General features: G+C 39.7%; 1 protein-coding gene across 1 annotated transcript in view; it reads right to left on the reverse strand.

Moving 5' to 3' along the window:
- Nucleotides 1-21,274, reverse strand: part of LOC117438466 (atrial natriuretic peptide-converting enzyme-like) — a gene marked incomplete at its 5' end in the record, with an annotated part of 64,603 nt that overhangs the window by 30,957 nt on the left and 12,372 nt on the right. Inside the window, 2 exon segments of the mRNA XM_034073980.1 lie at nt 8,839-8,952; nt 18,966-19,147. Coding sequence (XP_033929871.1) covers nt 8,839-8,952; nt 18,966-19,147 — 296 coding nt within the window.

The raw sequence follows: 21,274 nt of genomic DNA on the forward strand, positions 1-21,274 counted from the left end.
GACATTTTTATTACCAATTGCTTTTTTGATCAATGCCCTGAGGAAAAAGCACTCTGTTTACACATATGGACCAAAATGTTTGATTATATTTATACACATACAGTTCTCGAGTAAGGTTGTGGGTTTATCAGTTAGATTACTAGGACAGACTTCAGAACCTGATGTAACTATTATGTGAAGCTGAAGCTTCTATCAGCAAAATCAACATCCCCAGACCATGCTTTTTAGCCTACCTTTGATCTTGCAATAGTTTCAAATGAGTTTTATGCCTTATGCAGACTTTGGCCTAATGCTGTCTGATCAAAGAATTCTTCGGACTGTCAGCCGTAGGTGGGTTTAGCCTTTCTTTCCATTGCTGAGTCCTTCCATAAAGCCCTGATAAATATTCTCTGAGAATATCCAGAATGTTTGATAGAAACATGGAATCTAACTTGTAGTAGTTAACAAAGGGGAGAGAAAACAGGGTTGGCAGTGTCTGGTCCCATTAGCAACAACTTTTTAACTCTAGGCTTTTTCTTCACATCTGGCTTTTCCAGGGAGAATACCAGGGTACAGAATAGGTATCTGGACCACCCTTTCTTCCTTTTGAAGCTACGCCAGTGGAACCAAGGAAGTTCTTTGTGCCCTTTCTTACTGGGATAAGTGGGCATTTTAAATGAGCTCTTTCCTGGAAAACATATAGAGAGAGCTCTGAGAGCAGGCAGTGGAACAAGGCTCAAATCCTTCCCCTCAGCTGAGATGCTCCATCACTAAACAACAAAAGCATACCGTTTGTTTTTCTCCTCTTGGCATGTGACTCCTGTGTTCAAGATTGCACAGTGGTCTCACTTTGAAAGATGGGTGTCCTTCCAAGTATATTACACACTGTAAGGTGCAGCATTCTCTCAGAAGGTGCAGTGGGGTTTCTATCCCTCCAGATCAATGTCAGCCAAGTGTTCCACCTCCTAGGTGAGTGCTCTAAGTTTTGCAAGGTTTTACAACTCTCAATTCTAGAACTTGAACATTAATCACTTCCTCCACTCCCCCACAGAAGCATTTGTGCTTTCTATGAGTTTCACGTCATCTTAGAATGTACAAACAAAAATTACAGCACAACGCAAAGGACAATGTTTCAGGGCATAATGTAAAATAATATGGCTAAACCATGAGCTTTGTAGTCAATAGTAATTTAACTTTACAAGAACAAAAGGCATAGAACAGTAAATACCAAAAACCCCAAACTAAATGCAAATATTGAAGTTCTAGTTTCAGAACAGAACATTTTCAGTGGAACAGCCTGCTGGAAGCAAAATTTTAAGCATTACTTGTTTTGAGTTTGCAATGGCATGAAGTACTCTGGCAATCTTTATCCTTACCAATCAGTTTGTAACTGACAATTTCTGTGTCTGTATTGCTCCTCATGCAAATGAAACAAAGCTGTCTTTTTCTATGTTGTTTCCTCTGGGTAAGTTTATTGTTTAATTTCTATCCATACCCTCATTCCCATTTACATTCATTCTTAGGCAGCTGCACAGTGTCCTTTAGGGTATGGCAGCTCTCCTGCCCACACTGACAGGGTAAACAAAAAGAATACAAACTTTCTTGAAGGAAATAAGATTCACTTGATGAAAATCTAAGTCTTCACATACATTTCCTTCAAGATATTAGTAATAATATATTGTATGGGGTAGCTAGTTATTTCCATCAGAATAAGGCGGACACATTGCAGCTGCCATTTGTAAAAGATGATGATGGTACAAGCTCAGTTTTCATACAGTTAAATACTAATTCCTATTGTATACTCCACAAAACACAAATAAACCCTGGTCAAACCTTTGTGCTCTGCAACTCTTCGATCTCTACTCACGCATACCCTGTTTTCACCACTTCACTATTGCATCATGTTGTCCTTCTGACCATGAATCATCTCAGCTGAGCACTCACAATTTTACATTAAAAGATGTAAGGATTTTAAATTTTAAAGCTGTATGTTTAAAGACATATGTGTAGACTCAATGTACATTTTGTGCCACTTCAAGGATTAAATAAGACCTTAATTAAACAAGATGTTCTACCCTGGGGTGTGGCATGCAGTGGCCCATGTGTGTAAACAGCTTCATTTGTATTTTATTACCAAAATGGTCTTCATCTTGTTCACCCTTGGTGAAAGAGAAGTATGATTGAGAAAGTCACAAGGGAAGAGGAAGCAAGTGTATGTATTAAGAAAGTGTGCATCTAAGTGCAGCCAGAAGGATGTAAGCGAGCCTGTTGCATTTGGTACATTACATGTAAAACTTGTTCATCAGGATCCTTCTGATAGAACCAAGTTTTGGCACTGATAATTTATGCATTTGTAGATCTTTGTTACAGCTTCTTTCCTGTTCAGATTCCTGTGTGAATCAGCTCCTGGCTGAGCTGAATTCCAGTTACTCAGCTGGCAACCTACATTGCACAAAGTCACAGACAAAATGGTAAAGGAAACGTGGTGAAACCCTAAATACCAGTTTTCGGCTGCAGCTGTGAAAGTAGTGACACAGCTAAGTAAATTAAAATATACTTTCAAAAAGAGCCATGGATTCTTCTAAAGCCTAACTATTGCCTGCATACTTATTATAGCCCATCAATGGGAAGAAGAGAAAAATACAAGTCAAGAGCTAGGAAAAGACTGTATCATGTGATCGGTTTCTCAATGCAGAATCCTGAAAGGAGATTCTAGCAAGAATTATTAATAAATATGAAAAAGATTAAAAAACAGAGACTTCTACATTCCATAATGCAGATAATTTTCAACATTAAAACTAAGGAGGCACAGCTGTAAGATTCACCTATGTAACGTTAGACATCTATATCATTTGGTTTCTAAAGCACACAGGCCATCTAAATTATCTGCTTCAAATCAGACAAGTCACGCATCAGAAGTGTCTGTTTCCCTTGACTGATTTTTCATACAGCTAATTTAGACATTTAGCTCAGATAAAGTCACCTGTACAGGGACAGACAACTCTGTCCCTCATATATGTCATCTCATAACTAAAAACCAAGGACATCTCTCCAATATAGTAATATCTAAAACAAATATAAGAAGTCCTGTATTTTGGGACTGCAGTTGCAGGAAGCTTTGACAGGAACCTGGACAGCCCAGGAGAATGCCTCTAGATACATTTTTTTTAATCTTGAACTATGAACCAAACCTGATTGAGTAGTGCCTTCAAGACCAATGATACTGAGGTGAATGGGCTTCATCTCTTGTCATCTCGTCCTGTCATCTTAGGAGATGAACAAAGCATTGCACCCAACAGGTTATGGAATTGACACTGATGCAGCAGACAAAGCAAGCTCCTCTGCTATTACTGCAGATGTCTTTTCGTAACAAAAATGAGGGAATAAACTTAGAGATGAATTAAAAAAAATGACCTTAGTATTAAATAGGAAAGGAAATATATGTGTGCATGAAGGTGTCAGAAGCAAGAGCACAACAGGATTTAAAGGAATGATATCTGTTACTTGCTACAGAACACTGTAAGTGTGATTTCATTTAAATAATCATTCAGCAAGAAGATGAACAACCTGACACAAGATAAAGCAACAAGAATACAAATAGAATCATTTAGGTTGGAAAAGACCCCTAAAATCATTGAGTACAACTGTTAGCACTGCTAAGTGCACCACTAGATCACATCCCTAAGCACCACACTCACATGCCTTATAAATACCCCCAGGTATGGTGACACAATCACTTCCCTGGGCAGCCTGTTCCAATTCTTGACAACTCTTTTGGTGAAGAAATCTTTCCTAATATCCAATCTAAACCTCCCCTGGACAACTTGAGGCTGTTTCCTCTTGTCTTGGCTTGCTCCTTAGGAGAAGAGACCAGCCCCCACCTCACTAGAACCTTCTGTCAGGTAGTTGTAAGAGATCAGTGAGGTCCCCCTGAGCTTTCTCTTCTCCAGACTAAACACCCCCAGTTGCCTCAGCTGTTCCTCATCACACTTGTGCTCCAGACCCTTCACCAGCTCCATTCCCCTTTTCTGGATCCATTCCAGCACCTCAATGCCTCTCTTGTAGTGAGGAGCCCAGAACTGAACACAGGATTTGAGGTGCAGCCTCACCTGTGCCAAAACAGGCAGGTGATCACTGCCCTGACCCTCCTGGCTATGCTATTGCTGATACAGGCCACGATGCTGTTGCCCTTCTTGGCTGCCTGGGCACAAGCTGACTCATGCCCAGCAGATGTTGACCGACATCCCCAGGTCCTTTCCCATGGGGCAGCTTTCCCCAGCCTGTAGCACTGCATGGGGTTGTTGTAACCCAAGTGCGGGACCCAGCATGTAGCCTTGAGGAATTTTACACAATTGGCCTCAGCCCATCAATCCAGCCCATCAGTCCAGATCTCTCTATGAAGCCTTCCTACCCTCAAGCAGATTAACACTGCCACCCAATTTGGTGTCATCTGCAAATTGACCTAAGGTGCAGTCAACCCAAAGATCAACAACAACCCAGGTGATACAGGGTTGGTAGGACTGTAAAATGTTTGTCATAAGAGTAAACTGCTGCTGCCAAACAAAACATTATGAGGACACAAAAGTCTAGTGGGTTTTGCTGTCAGACAAGTGATTCTGGCCAGATCACTTGTGCATATACTAGGGGTGAGACAATTAAACCAATGAGATTGAGTGCAAATGAGTAAAACAAGTTTTTTAGGATACATACGGCCTTTCTTCTTACTGAGGTTACCCATTCAGTTTTGTTACATTCCTTTCCTACAGAAACAATGATTAATTTGAATTGTTTGATTTCAAGCAAAGCATGAAGCTAAATAATTTATATCAGATTGTTGTACATATTATATTGCAATTCGTAAAGTTCATGCCTCTGCTACTCTCTAGGCCCAACCATTCATTCAGTTTTCAATCCGCCTCAATTTTCAACTGCTCTCATTAACATGTATCAGAGTGAATTATTGTAACTCAAATACAGTGTGCAGCTATTTCTGCCCCCAAATTATCAGCACCATTATTGTCATCCCCGAGAAACTTACCGTTTGCATGCAATTCTATATTATGTTACAGCATTTACAGAGTAGAGAAGGCAGAGCAAGAGTTCAACCAGTAAACCTAAAGCACATCAGAGACTGAAACAAAGCTGGAAAGAACAGGAAATAAACACATGGACAGGGCTCCACTGTGATAAAGAGATTTACCAAGGGAAAAAAATCCAGAACCAAATATGCTGAGAAAAAGGAAGTTCCTGAGTTGACTGAAACCAAGCCCAAAGACCCAACCTTCTAGGCCACAGGCAGCAAAGGCAGTTTTGCCTGCGTATCCATTTCTATTCTGCCTTATCAAGATTCTTTCAGTTTTCTTTTGTAAAGGATTTTCCTTTTTTTTCCTCTTAGAGGGTTATTTTTTTTCTTCGAAGTTCTAATAAATCTTGGCCTTTTAAGGGTAAGAGCCTTTTAATCTCATTGGGAAGTAACTGTAACAAGAAGATTCTCCTCGCCATACTGGCCAACATGAAGAGTCTCATGTGGTCCCTTTACAAGACTCAAGCAGCAGAAATACTTGCCTTTCTGTGTAATTTTTGGTCTTAAACTGCCTATTGCTATGTAAGTTTGTTTGCTAGAACAGAGTCCAAATATTTTTCTCCACCTATATTACCCCATAGTCTTTGTTTCATGCAGACAAAACAGCTCCCAGCAACAGATGGAGCAGAAATTAGTCTAGAAGTGAGCCATATGTTTATATCTAGTTATCTTCTTCAGTGTATTCATGTTGCTTACTCTAAGCTAAATCTGCTGCTTTTGTTTCATATGTTCTATATTACACCCATCCTCATGGCTAACAACAAAATCTAAAAAAAAATTAATTCCACACTAGGTAAAACTTTCCTATAAGCAAATACAGTTTGGACTTCATAAGAACTACTTTTCTGTGTGTGTTGCTCTGAATCCCACTAAACACTGGCAAGCTGTGTGTAAGAACTAACAGTCACAATTCAGTTTATACAAAATAGAACAAAGCCTAAAAATTCAAAATTCTGTTTTCTTTCTCAGATATTGCCAACTGTTTAATAATTAAAAGGTGAATAGCAACTACATTCTGTGGAGTACTGAATATTCTCATTATTACAGAAATGTCAGTCACTGCTAAAGTTGTTGAACTATCTTCAAACTGAACTGAAATACCTTATGAATAAACCTAGGATAAGAATTAAATTTGACGGCCTATACTTTGATTGAAGGACAAGTGTTTTAAGAATTAAAAAAATAATAATTTAATAAAATTAATTATGAATTCATTATAACCTTCAGTTATTTATAATGATTCCTATAGGAATTATAGAATTATTAGAGTTGGAAAGGATCATCTAGTTCCAACCCCCATTCACAGGCAGGGACACCTTCCACTAGACCAGGTGCTTAACAACCTGTCCAGCCTGGCCTTGAACATTGCCAAGGATGACAGACTCCCCTAACTACTCATACACTTATAACTTGCATACACTGTCTGGACCTGAAGGAAATTTATTTTTAGGGTTAATAGTAACTTTTGCCATGTATTTTTTATTAATGGAAGTTTAGTAATTGTGCTTTTTTTTTCCTCAGTGGAAGAAGAAACCTCTTAATTCCAATGAGACCAAGAACATAGCTGCCTTCCCACGTGGCTGTGCCCTTTGCCATAAAAGGGGATATGAACTGCCAGGGTGCTCAAAAGTCTCTTCTCTGTAGCACTCTGAAGAGGGAAGATAATGAAAACCAAACCAAATATCCAAATAATGCACCTTTAAAAGCGTGTTTAATTTAAACCAGGAATAAAACACTGCTGTGCCAAAAACATTTTAGGATTATTACTTGGCAACAAAACAACCAGCACAGTGTAACAGCAAAGATGCTGTTCTGAGCATCTTAATGGTGTATTTCCATGCCTTAAGAAGTTTTGGTACAAATGTGCCTCTAACTGTGGTCAGTCACTGAGATGAGCTGCTCCAGAGCTGGCCTGATCCACAGTGGAGTGGTAGATCTTGGCACACAGGGAGGTTTCCTGAGGCAGAGAAACACCAGGGAAGCAGAGACCTGCCAGGAGCCAGCAGCTCTCGCGGGAGATGCTGACTGACGCCTGAGCATTGCCAGAGAAAGCACAGGCAACCCCACACCTATAAAAAGCAGCCTAGGGCGCACGAGTGACCAAGAGTGCTGCAACCAGAGCATAGAATCATACGTTAGGGCTGGAAGAGATCTTCAAAGGTCATCTAGTACAACCCCCTAGTTTTCTACAGTGAGAGTTGTAAAATACTGGAACAGGTTGCCCAGAGAGGTGGTAGATATGCCACCCTGGAGACATTCAAGGCCAGGCTGGACATTGTTCTGGGCAACCTGATCTAGTTGAAGACACCTGTGTTTATTGCAGGGGATGGATTAGAGGACTCCTAAAGGTCCCTTCTAACCTAAACTATTCTGTGGAGTAACTCAAGAATTTAAGAAGGGCAAGGGCTGATGGAAACACAGCATCTTTTATCAGACAAGATTTCAGGCAAATAAGCCGTCCTTCAGTTTTGCTATTTCTGCTGTGTAATTCAAGAAGGTCTTATTTGACCTCCACCCCCTCTCACCAACTACTGATAAAAGACATCCTCTGCCTATAAACCCTGTATCATTTAACACACAGGCTTTCTTTTAGAGGTAATCTTAACTTATGAAATTTCTAATGCTTGTAATACTTTTGTTGTTATATTACCAAATTTTTCTTTTCCCATTTCTAATGGAACTCAAGAGACATAGTCTCATAGGCACTTTTTACTCTTTCAGCTTACATTAAAAACTTGAAAGGAAAAATTCAGGTAAAAATATACCATCTTTCTTATGTAATCAAAATTATATCAACCTCCATTAAATAAATTGTAGGCTATTAAAGATAAAGCAAGCTCTAGACTTACTCATATTGAGATCGGGAGGAAATTGCAGCCACCATTTATTCCTTGGAGTATTACAGATAAAATCTATCAGCAACTTCCAGATTTGTGAGTCTTGGAATGCCCAGGCTCTTAAATCACCAATATGAACAAATCTTTTGGGGACAGTCTAAACTGCAGAGTCTGGAACTCAACCCAGGTCTGACATTTTCCAAAGTCTGAGTGCACAGTGCTGTTTTGCACCATCATGTCCTACTATAGTCCCTATTTAGTCATTGTTCCACATTTTCCTTTTTTAATTTTCTTTTCTTTTTTTTTCCCTTTTCCTTGTTTTCCTACTGTACATTTGATGAGCTTTTCCAAAGGTAGTAGTCCAAGGATGTTTTTGTCAACACAGAAAAATGCATAGGAGCTCCAAAGATACACAGTACCACAGGGAAATAAATAAGAAATTGAGGTACTAAGCATGTATTTTCATTTTTCTTTTCTACTGCACCATATACTGGGATTTGTTTAAATAAACCACATCCAGGGTTGAGACCAAGATAACTTTCTAAACAGATGATTATGCATCTGCTCCAAAATCAATGCCAAGGACTGGGAAAAAGATACAATAGACAGTCTTCACTTTCTCATCAGAAGTGCTCTTCTGATACATATTTTGATCCATCTAAAAAAAAAAAAAAAGCCCCAAATACTCCCTAATTTTCTCATGGCTTTTTGCAGAAATCTTAGAATCTCCTATCAGGCATAAGATTTGTTAGATCAAAAAAGCATGCTGTGACTAGAGTGAGCAAAGGTAAACACATCCAATGGCAACTGAGAGTCTAAATACCAGTTGTGCTCAAATACTATGCAAAGCTCCCATTCTGTACCAAGAGAAACAGCTTCTAGGTTTCCCTGAAGGAATTCAGTGCTTCAGTGGAATAGTGCAAGGTTTAAGAAACTTACTGCAATGGACCTCATCACTCCAATCATCACAGTCATTATAGCCATTACACTGCAGTTTCCCTGGGATGCAGATTCCACTGGCACATAAGAAACTCTCCTCTCCTCCACACAGTGCTGCAAAAGAGAAGAAATAAAGAATGTGTGTTAAACTTCTCAGGGTAAGCAGAAATAAGCAGAAAGAAAGATGGCTAGAACAGTGAGTCTTAATCAAGGCTCTTAAGAAACAAACCCCAAATTAATCAAATTCAAGCAAGTGCAAACTGGGATTTTCATCTGATTTTTGATATTTCAAAAATAGCTATCTAGGCTGAGTTAATCAGTGAGGTTCAATCTACCATTACCTCTAAAAAGCTGCTGTACAGAGTAACTGTTAAAAAGTGACCACAGGATGAGATTAAAGAACCTCTGCGTTTTGGTTTTGGTTTGTTTTTTTCTTTTTTTTTTTTTAATTAAATAGATGCACCAGATTAAATATCCAACTACAGTAAAAAAACCCCAAATCCAATAATTTTACTCGAAGCGTACATACCTGAAATGAGAAACAGCTTTTAGAGATGGAGGAAAAAAATCCCGTCACTTTGACAATGTAAAGTTAGTAAATATCTCCATGTGTGAGAACAGCAAGTTCAAACACAAAATCTCATGGAAGCTCAAAATTCTACTCATAGAAATTTCATTGTAATTCAAACTTTGTATCTGAGTATTCCAAGGACAGTAAAAATTTCTAATTGTAGCTTTCAAACTTGACCACGATGCAAATTACAAGTATGAAAAACCATCATTTTCAGCAGCCAGTATAGAATCACTTCCTCCATTAAAGTAATTTTGCACCTGACCACAACATAACTCCAATTTTCCTATTTTAAAATGCCTACATTTGTATTTTCCTATTCCTATAGGAGAATTTGGTTCATATTCTTCCTCCCTTTGTTCTCTGAACCTGAGGCTTAACAAAGTCTGGAAAGCATAATTATAATCTACATGTCAAAACTAAAAAATGAATATTGAGTATTCTCATCATAATTGTGTATTCCTCATAACATGTCTACCAACATGCATATTCATGCAGAATACAGTTTAAAATTAAGGAAAATTGCCAAATATATAATTACAGAATTTTTAGTAGCATTAGCTTTTATGACCTCAATTTGGCACTGCAGTAAATGATAGCACAAAGGTAACACACTCCATAAATTTCAGATTAAGCCATTAATAAGTCAATGACTATGATGATATTTGTGTCAACATTTTACTTGGTGCTGTACTGAGTAGAATTCATAGTATAAGGACTTATCCTTTACAGTGAAGTAGTATTCACAATAAAGTGTTGATTAAGCACATTCTTGGGAAAACAAAAACAGAGCTTAAGTTAAAGATCAGTCCTAAACTAACACACTGCTAACATTCCATTTAATTTTCTGGAGGCAGCATTTCACTTACAAAAGGAGCGAAAGTTCTTTTTAATCTCTTCCAACAGAACAGCCTGTTGTGAAGTAACCCAGAGCATACAAGTAATGTCATTTTATACGTCTTCAGAAGAATAGAATTATAAAGATGGTGAAAATCAGAACAATGAGTGCACCAATAAGCCCTGAATGGCTTTGAATGACCCCCTCACCTGGGGCCTCCACCAACACTCTCACTCAAGCCCTGCCTGACCACTACTGTAGACACAGCCTTACAGCTCCAGCTCCTGATAGATATTTCATATATACCCTGTAGCTGGCCTGCAGCCCTAACTTTGGCCCTGGTTCCTAAGCAGGCTTGGAGTCACGTTGGAACCTTGTCACCAGTCCTGTCTCTGGCCCTGTCTCTTGACTAGGTTCTCTGATAAGATCCCAGACCTGGATTGTCACTTTGCTGTGTCTGGGGCCAGCTCTGCTACAAACACATATTTTATACAAGAATGTGTGTGTCAGTTGACTAAGTCTAAGATTTCCATTTCTTTGGATGATAAAATAGTATTTCAGGCTTAAAAATGCACATATATGTGTTGAAAAGCAATAATCCCCTGCTACCAAAACTTAAGGTGCTGAGAGAGAGTGTGTGTGTGTCCATTGCCATAGGGCAATAGAAATGACTGCTATGCTAGGACCACACGTAAAATTGGAAATCTGAATAACTAATTGCACATGTGGTCAGTGCAGACTGGAGCTATTTGTCACTTTTGAAAAACACACTCTGCATGTTTAAGCATATCCAGTGCTCACTGGTACATCATAGCATCAGTGCACCAAGAGAGTCTGTAAATTGTGAAGAATATCACATTGCTATACTGAAGAAAGATTGTGACGAGAAATTATACTTTTTGTAGGTCCGTTAAGGGCTGCTTCTTTAGTCCCAAGGACAGATTTAACAGGTGTCATAGTCTTTTTTCCTGGAGAGTAAAGACTCTAGTGGTATTTTACATGTCCAAAGAATAGCTCCTATTACCTTTGCTTGTAGCCGCAAGAGCACATTTCAATTACAAATAAATAGCAGCAATACAAATTAAGAGCCCAGTTAACTGAAAGCATGCAAACAACAGTTGAGAAAATATTTATTCCAGTGCCTTGCTCAACATTACAGTTCTCTGCAACAGTGACAGTGAAAGAATCTCATTCTATAATATAACATCATGTTTTCTTTACTATGAGCTGATATTTTTGTTTCTTCAGTTCAGTCTTAGGCATTGCATTTTCCAATTGCTACAATCAGCAAGCCCTACAGGAGGCCCTAACAAAAATAGCCTCCTCAGTATGGGCTCTAGTTCCCTGTAGACCAGCATTTATCCCACAGACAATGATGTCAGGTAAAAATAGAATGTGATAACATAATCAGAAGATTGTAATTCATCATACAAGAAAGGCTCTTTGAGATTGGAAAGGCAACTTTTAACTGACTTGGAAATCTTATATTCTTCTAACTTGGGCTTCTATACAATTTCCTGCATGTTTGGAAAAGAAAACAGCATAAATAGATCAAAAAGAAACATTAAAGGAACAATCTTGATTTGTTTACAGATCTCCATCACTACAGATCTTCACTGGTACTAAGAGAACAACTGTAAGAGACTTCTACCTTCCAGACCTAAATATGCCAACTTGGCCTGAGAGAACAAAGGTAAAAAAACGGGAAAGGTATTTTATCTGACCATTTTTCCTATAGATCAGAAAACCAAAGATTCCAGGGTCCCATATTAATTTTTGGGCTGTGAACAAAAGTATGTTCAAGCATTTACAAACCATTCTGACTCTCCTTTCCTAATACATCTCTATCCTATTTTTATCCTCATGAAGTTTAACCATGACAAGTGCAAGGTCCTACACCTGGGTTGGAGCAATCCCAGGCACAGCTACAGGTTGGGCAAAAAGGAAATTCATGGTAGTCCTGCGGAGAAAGACTTGGGGATGTTAGTCAATGAGAAAATGAACATGAGCCAGCTTCAGTGTGCACTCACAGCCCAGAAAGCCAACCGTATCCTGGGCTGCATCAAAAGAGCGTGACCAACAGGTCAAAGGAGGTGATCCTGCCCCTCTACTCTGCTCTCGTGAGACCTCACTTGGAGTATTGTGTGCAGTTCTGGTGTCCTCAACATAAGCAGGACATGGTACTGTTGGAACAAGTCCAGAGGAGGGCCACGAGGATGATCAGGGAACTGGAGCACCTCCTGTATGAAGACAGGCTGAGAAAGTTGGGGCTGTTCAGCCTGGAGAAGAGAAGGCTGCGTGGAGACCTCATAGCAGCCTTCCACTATCTGAAGGGGGCCTATAGGGATGCTGGGGAGGGACTCTTCATTAGGGACTGTAGTGATAGGACAAGGGGTAACGGGTTGAAACTTAAGCAGCAGAGGTTTAGATTTGATATAAGGAAGAAATTATTTACTGTGAGGGTGGTGAGGCACTGGAATGGGTTGCCCAGGGAGGTAGTGAATGCTCCATCCCTGGCAGTGTTCAAGACCAGGTTGGATGAAGCCTTGGGTGATATGGTTTAGTGTGAGGTGTCCCTGCCCATGGTAGGGGGGTTGGAACTAGATGATCTTGAGGTCCTTTCCAGCCCTAACATTCTATGATTCTATTCTGCTCCTATCCATTCTGATTCCATCCCAATCTACTTCTCCATTTCTTCTTAAAGTGAGCATCTTTCTACTTATCTTGTGTGTTCTATGCAAACAAGAGAAAGAATTAGATCAGTTTTCTTTCTCTCAGTTTTCACACCCAGCAGAAATCATTAGGAATTTTAAGAAAAAATTAAAAATTGAAATTGAGCAGCTGGGGATCATGTTACGGAAGCTAAAGCCCTGACAGTATTAAATCTGTCTGGGGATGTCCCAGGCAACAAGAAAAACTTCTGCAGGTACCCTGGGGATAAAAGGAAGATAAGGGAAAATGTGGGCCCACTCTGTAAGGAAACAGAAGACCTGGTCACCCAGGACATGGAGAAGACCAAGGCATTCAGTAGCTTTTCTGTGTTTGGTTTTCACTGGCAGGAGCTCTAGCCACACTGCCCAAGGCAGGCACTTGGAGAATGAGCAACTGCCTGCCGTAGGAGATCAGGTTTGAGATCATCTCAGGAACTTGAAGGTACAGAAGTCCATGGGACCCGATGAGATGCATCAGCATGTCCTGTAGAACTGGTGGATAAATGTGACAAGCCATTATCCATCATATTTGAGAGGATGTGGCAGTCTGGTGAAGTTCCCATTGACTGGAAAAGGGGAAAAATAACCCCCATTTTTTAAAAGGGCTAAAATGAAAACATGGGGAGCTACAGGCCAGTGAGTCTCACCTCAGAGCCCAGCAAGATGATGGAGCACTTTCCTCTTGGAAACTATGCTAAGATACATGGAAAATAAGGAGATTACTGGTGACAGCCAACATGGCTTCACTAAGGGCAAATTGTGCCTGACAAATTTGCTGGCCTTCTATGGCAGGTGACAGCATTGGTGGATAGGGGTAGAGCCACCAATGTATCTACATAGACTTGTGCAAGGCATCTGACACTGTCCTGCACAGCATTCTAGGGACATGGATTTGACTGGTGGACCACTCGGTGGATAACAAATTTGCTGGATGGTCACAATCGAAAAATTGTGGTCAATGTGTCCTGCATTCCACGTAATGCAGTGGAAAGAAGAGAGAGCTTACCAGTGTATGTGAACATTGATAATGATCAGCTTCAAAACCAGAAATAGTGGAGTAATTTTTTGCAGGAGACAAAATCTTTTTCAGGATTGTGGTTGTGGTTCATATGAGAAAATGGTCAAGAGTTGAAAAAACTATTTCCCCCAAGCACTCATTCTTAATGAATAACTATTTTATAATGTCCCTTAATTTGTGTTTCCTCCCATTCTGCTTCCCCCACCCTTTATCTCTGCCTGCTTTCTGATTCTTGGCCTGTTTCTTTTCTAGCTTGGAGTTTCCCTTGTGTCCTTCTTAGGAACCTTAACTTAATGGAAGTGAAAGGTTTTTTGTGTTCTTTCTCCCACAGGGTATTGCATCATAAGGAAATAGAGAAATTGAAAGTTTCCTGGTGGGGAGGAGTTGCCAACTTTCCTAATTCTCTGATTGTGATCCTAGTATAAGAACTGTTCAGAATTGACAGCTACAAGATGCATATACTGTACCACAGAGTACATAGGGTATAGGGAGCAGGTGATGAAAATCCACAGGCAAGAGAATACAGGAATTCCTCCATGTCCCACTGTGCTACTGTGGTTGTGTTGAATCACATGAAAAGTCCTATCTATCTCGTAATGCTGCCTCCAGAAACTGCTAAAATCAGATGCCAAGTGAGGAATAGACCAGGGCAAGGCTATGCCACAATACTTATCCAAAATACTCCTGCCTTTTCCACCTGAGAGTCAAAGACTTGCTGTAGTTTGTGATCAACCATAGATCTTCTGTTAATGTGTCATTTTGTTTCTTGGATCTATGTATATTTTAGCATGTTACGAAGTGTTACACCTCACCTATGCACTGTATGAAGAGTACCACGTTTTGGTTGTTCGAAAGACAATTTTATTTGATACCTCCTAGTTCTTTCATAGTGTTAGACAGAGACTGTCTTTACTTAAAAAAATTAGTAGCACTTTTCATGGTCATTTTCAGAGATATACAGTTTTTTATCTCTTGCTATATATTGAAATGCAACTGGAAGTCAATCTTGAGGATGGTAGAATAATATGTTTATTTCAGACTGTGCTACCTAGGGCTTTCTAGAGACCTGGCTGCATCATGCTGCAGAATGCCATTCTGTAGATGGCATTCCAGTAATCTAGCTGGGGAGTACAGCACATGGATATGGACAGCAGCCCCCAGGAAGGTTTCTGAGATTTATCCCCCTAAAATGAATTACTGGATACATGTAGAATGAATGACTGATGATGCTTCTTCCTCACTCTTTTACATGCTCACAACTAATTGGAACTGTGAAACCAGTTCAACCATCTATCAAATCTCAACAGATGGATTCCTACAACTGTGTTCAGAGTAGCTGATTTTCTTACCTACTGGGTATTCACTTGTCACATGTGAAAGGATATTAACCTGACTGATGCAGCCCTGTTTACAAAACTGTACCTTTTTCTCTGTGACTCATTTTGTACACTCAGATGGTTTTACTATAATGCACATGGCTTAGATTTTCCAGTACATTCAGTACATCTGTGGTCGCATCAGGAATGCACACCATAATAGTTTCTCCATAGTGGGAATGTGCACTTGGTTTGCAGTGCCTTTGGAGCAAAAATCTAGACAAAGAGATAAATACCAGCAGTGACACATGAACAAGCACATATCCACTAGATAATCCCAATTCTAACTAATTCTAATATTTTTCAGGAAAGCTGGTAATTGTCTCCAGGATAAATGCTCTGGAATCATCACTCAAGCACACATTACAAGGAGTCACATGGAAAAGATGAGTTACCCCTGCAGACATTCCAACTGGACACAAGAGGAAAATTTTTCAAAATGAGAACAATCAGCCATTAGAATAATCTCTTCAGATGGTGGATTCCTAAACATTGGAGACTTTTAAGATTCATCTGGAGAGGGAGCTGGGACATCTAGGTCATGCCTTCCCTAGAAAGGTTGGACCAGATGATCTGTGAGGTCCCTTCCAACCTGCTATTCTGATTCTCCAACAGAGCTTGGAAAGGCATGTGAAGTTCAAGGATTTTTTTTAGTAGTAATAATTTTCTATTCAGAAAATGTGGAAGATAGGGAGTATTTAGTTACAATTGGAAAAAAATAATCAAGAGAAAAAGTTTCTTTTTGATTCAGTGGCACTGTGCTAAAACAAACAGGCACAGCAGCGAGACCTTATCTTCAATAAATAAAAGAAATAACTACAAGCCCTTGTCCAACTAAAGCCCAACTAAAATCATCGGTGTGTTAGCAGCATTGTTCTCAGACTAAAGTCAAAAAGACAGCACTGCACCAGCTACTAAGAAGGAGAATAACTGTTACAGAATAACCCAGGACAGCCCTAAAAAAAGATAATCACATCATAAAACAAAACAAATTATATGCCAGGCACATGTGGGCAGGGAGGAGTTCACTGCATGTAATCTGGATGCATTCTCTCCAGTAGAAATCACAAAGTTGAGACATAAGCAGCTATATGCCAAGGACATACTCTTGAAATTTCCAAGAACTAAGCCCTGAGAAGAGTGTGAAGAGTGCTTTGGGCTGTGTACTAGGTAAAAAGGGATTGGAACAGTGAACTGACCCCTGCTGTTTGGTTCTACTGTGTTCAGAGAAGTAATTTTTTCAAATATACAAGCTGCAGAGAAATATTCAACCACAACATAATTTATTTCTGTACGAGAAACAGCCTCTCGAATCTGGACTCTCACATTTTTCTGTCATAAAGGAGCCATTCTTTTAAATAATTCTTTTAAATTAAAAAAGTAGAAATATTATCTACAGCTTATGTTTCCACATGAAAACTATTCACATCCAAACATCACACACTATAGTTCATGAAAAAATTAATTAAAATTACTTTTGCTTTATACGCCAGGATGTCGAAACTGCCAATAAAAGGTCTGGGTCTCCATAGTCTGCCAAGTAGGAGCAGTGAATGTCACAACTGGATTTAGATTATTTTTCCCTAGTGAGAAATAACAAGCTTCCACTGTGTACTTTTGTGTCATTTATGCAGTTCACTACCCAGACAGAAACAAATCCTACCATACAGATTAAGGAAGAATCATCAACCATGCACTAATCTAACAAACTTCTTCTCTAGGAATATTAAATATATGATTTTAGCTGGAAGATATTCTGAAACTTCAAAGTTTCAGAAGTCAGCAATCTCTTCTGGCTTGACCTTAGAGTTCAGCTCTCTAGATCTGGTGGGGCTTTTGAACACTTTGACCAGCTGTAATCTGTCAGAATTTAACATGTACATTTATATGATACCTAGAATTCAGTCAGTGTATCACATATTCATGGAACTCAGGTTTCTAATTTGCTGTTGCTCTTTCAGAATAATTCTGTGCCCAGTATCAGCACATCCAGCACTAGTCACTCTCATTGTCCAATGTACAATTCCTTACCACACTTACATATTTATGCTACAGCCTCTTTGTCATTTGAACCTGCCATGAAGACAAAATTGTTGTAGTCCTGATTCCTATAATGTTCGTCCTGTGCCAGCATCCTGGCCTGTATCAGCAATAGCATAGCCAGCAGAGCAAGGGCAGTGATCATCCCCCTGTACTCGGCACTGGTGAGGCTGCACCTCAAGTACTGTGCTCAGTGCTGGGCCCCTCACTACAAGAAAGACATTGAGGTGCTGGAGCAAGTCCAGAGAAGGACAATGAAGCTGGTGAAGGGTCTGGAGCACAGGTCTGATGAGGAATGGTTGAGGGAACTCGGGTTGCTTAGCCTGGAGAAAATGAGGCTTAGGGGAGAACTCACTGCTCTCTATAGCTACCTGGCAGGAGGTTGTAGCAAGGTGGGGGCTGGTCTCTTCCCCCAAGTAACAAGCAATAGGATAAGAGGAAACAGCCTCAAGTTGTGCCAGGGGAGGTTTAGATTGGATATTAGGAAAAATTTCTTCACCAAAAGGGTTGTCAAGAATTGGAACAGGCTGACCAAGGATGCGGTTAAGTCACCATTCCTGGAGGTATGTAAAAGACATGTAGATGTGATTAGGGAAATGGTTTAATGGTGGACATGGCAGTGCTGGGTTAATGACTGGACTCAATCTTACCGGTATTTTCCAGCCTAAGTGATTCCATGACTGGAGGTATACAAACCACAATTTTTTAAAAATTTACATCTCAAACAGCTCTGGACTCATTTTCATAGCAAGAGAAAAGGAATACACTTGAAATTTGGGCTGTGTATAAGATTCCTGCTCCAAATAACAATCCCATATTTACTAGAGCTTAACAAAGAAAAAGTCAGCAGAACATTTTAAAAGAGCACGTTACTCTTCTCCTACCTTTTTTACTTTAAACAGCTCAGAATTTTTGATGCAAAGCAAAAAAAGCCTCAAATCAATACAAGTCTGAAAAAAAAATCATAGAATCATAGAATAGTTAGGGTTGGAAAGGACCTCAAGATCATCCAGTTCCAACCCCCTACCATGGGCTGGGACACCTCACACTAAACTATGTCACCCAAGCCTCTGACCAACCTAGCCTGCCTGGAACATCACCAGGGATGGAGCATTCACAACTTCCCTGGGCAACCCATTCCAGTACCTCACCACCCTCACAGTAAAGGATTTCTTCCTTATAGCCAATCTAAACTTCCCCTGTTTAAGTTTGAACCCATTACCCCTTGTCCTATCACTACAGTCCCTAATGAAGAGTCCCTCCCAAGCATCCCTGTAGGCCCCCTTCAGATACTGGAAGGCTGCTATGAGGTCTCCACGCAGCCTTCTCTTCTCCAGGCTGAACAGCCCCAGCTTTCTCAGCCTGTCAAAAAAAAAAGAAACAAGCCTAAAAAAATTAAAGCACAGCAAAACCATAACCAGCTGATAACCTGACATTATCACAGTAATGTGAAAGAGCATAGTAACAGAACTAGAAATAATAATTTCATCCCAGAGTTTTTCCTACACAAAAAAAATACATTATTAAATAGAAGCTCATGAACACAGGGTAATCATTATGAATGGAAACATACACTGCTTTCCTTTTTCTTGGTGTGGTGAGAAGCATACCCTTGTAGTCGTGTCATTTTCAGTTTTGTTTTGGAATTGAGAGCACTTCAGGAACTCTGGCCAAGAAGCATTTACCATACCAAGGACTGGTTCACAGCCTTCTTTTGCTTCCTCACAAAATGTCCTGCAGGGCAAAAGACCTTGACTGGAGAAAAGAGACAGAGAACAAAAATATAAAGATTATTACTCTTGTAGATTGTGAAAACTCTTTTAAAAAGTGAAAAGTAAAAATAAACATTCCTGAGTAACTTTATGTTCTACAAAGTTACAGAAAACAGTGCCAAATCTTCATTATTCATTGAAACCTCTGGCTTTCAGGTTAAATTTAAGCCCAAATAAAGCTCAGACCAGCTTCTGAGTTCAACTGTGCTCAAGGTGAAGCTGAGACTTCATCAAGAGTTGAACAAATACAATGCTGTAGTGACACCACGCAGGAGAACACTTGCCTCTTCACCCTTTCCTTCTTCCCCACACTTGTGCAGACCTTCTCTCTCTGACTTTAGCAAACACTTTCATGAGCTTATTAAGAAAATCATTAACTTGGAAAAAAACTTTTCATGTTTTTGCCTGGGTAAGCCTTCTGACCTGGAGCAGGTTTGCTGGCAGGACTTGTGACCCTGCGGGAGGACCCACACTAGAGCAGATTGTGGAGAATTGCAGCCTGTGGTAAGGACTTACGCTGGAGAAGTTCATGGAGAACTGTCTCCCATGGAAGGGATCCCACGATGAAGCAGAGGAAGAGTGTGAGGAATCCTTCCCCTGAGGAAGACGGAGCAGCAGATATAACCACAACCCCATTCCCTGTCACCCTGCACTGCTCACAGGGTAGGAGATAAAAAAATTGGGAGTAAAGTTAAGCCTTGGAAGAAGGGAACAGTGGGGGAAGGTGTTTTAAGACTTGGCTTTAATTTTCTCATTATCCTGCTCTGATTTGATTGGCAATAAATGAATTTTCCCCAAGTAGGGTTTGGTTTGTCCATGATGGTAATTGGTGTGCTATCTCCCCCTGCCCCTGTCTCAGCTTTCAAGCTTTTTGTTGTATTTTCTGTCCCCTATCCAGCTGAGGAGGGGAGTGACAGAGGAGCTTTGGTGGGCACCTGGCCTCCAGCCAGTCAAACCACCACAGATATATATACAGAACAGTAGTAACTTAGAAATTACTAGACTTCTAAAAAGCAACTGCATAGTGATTAAATAAGACAAGCAGACCTTGCAGTCTCTAAAGAAGCTCTGACAAACCAGAAAACATAGGATTATCCAGTAATTACTACAATATTTGGCCCAGTTTCAATGTTCAGTCATGTGTGCTCCATAAATTATTTCTGGATAATGATCAAGTTTAGTATGGATCTATTGCTTAATCTACTGAAGGATGAAAGGTGATTAAAAAACTCCATCTTGATTAGTCTTATTTACAGCTACTTAGAGACCAAACATTTTAAAAATAAACTAGCAACCTTACCATAATTTATTTGGCACCAGTGGCAGGCACAGAAACAGGTTATTACATATTAGGGTGCAATTCTGGTCTTCAGGATATGATGTTTGATGAAAGAACAGATATGTGACATATTTTTAACCCTGTGATTGCTTTCCCACATTTAAAAGTTCATACTTCAGTTATTTCAGCTTGGGCACAGATCTTGATACCAGCAGTATATGCAGCTCTTGCTTCCAAATGTCTAGATCCGTTTCTGTGCTGCTCTCAGTTTTGTAATAGTTGTTAGTAGGCTGTATATTAAGACAGGTCAAGTAGCTGATTCAGCTGAAAAGTAATGTGACCAAAAAAAAGTATTCTTTTTTCTCATCTGACAACTGAATTGTCCCCTCCAAATGGATACAGGCAAAGCAGGAATAAGATGTCAGGAAACAGAAAGGTAGAAATCAAGAAAGGTAGAAATCACTGAAGCTGACAAAGGCATTAAATAATATATATATAAAACTAATCATTTATGCAGAGACCTCCCCTGCTACCAATTCTATTATGTAATTCTATAATATATCTAGTGCTCATTATTTGTTGTGTCATTTCATTGTGTCCTGACAGTAGCATTCTCCACTAGTAAAAGCACTGCCATAGCCATGTCCTATTGAGAAATTCATTACTGCAGTCTTACAGATTAAGACAACAGAGTGTAAATGACTTGCAGAAGGTTATAAATAAAGCTGGTATGCCAGAGCTGAAAATACAGCATGAAGATCACTCTTAGAACACACAACTGTTGACTGTACTGCTCTGGCTAAAGGTCACAGTTGCAGTTCAGTAGACAAC

This window comes from Melopsittacus undulatus, unplaced genomic scaffold, assembly GCF_012275295.1.
Source record: "Melopsittacus undulatus isolate bMelUnd1 unplaced genomic scaffold, bMelUnd1.mat.Z mat_scaffold_350_arrow_ctg1, whole genome shotgun sequence".
Classification (NCBI taxonomy): domain Eukaryota; kingdom Metazoa; phylum Chordata; class Aves; order Psittaciformes; family Psittaculidae; genus Melopsittacus; species Melopsittacus undulatus.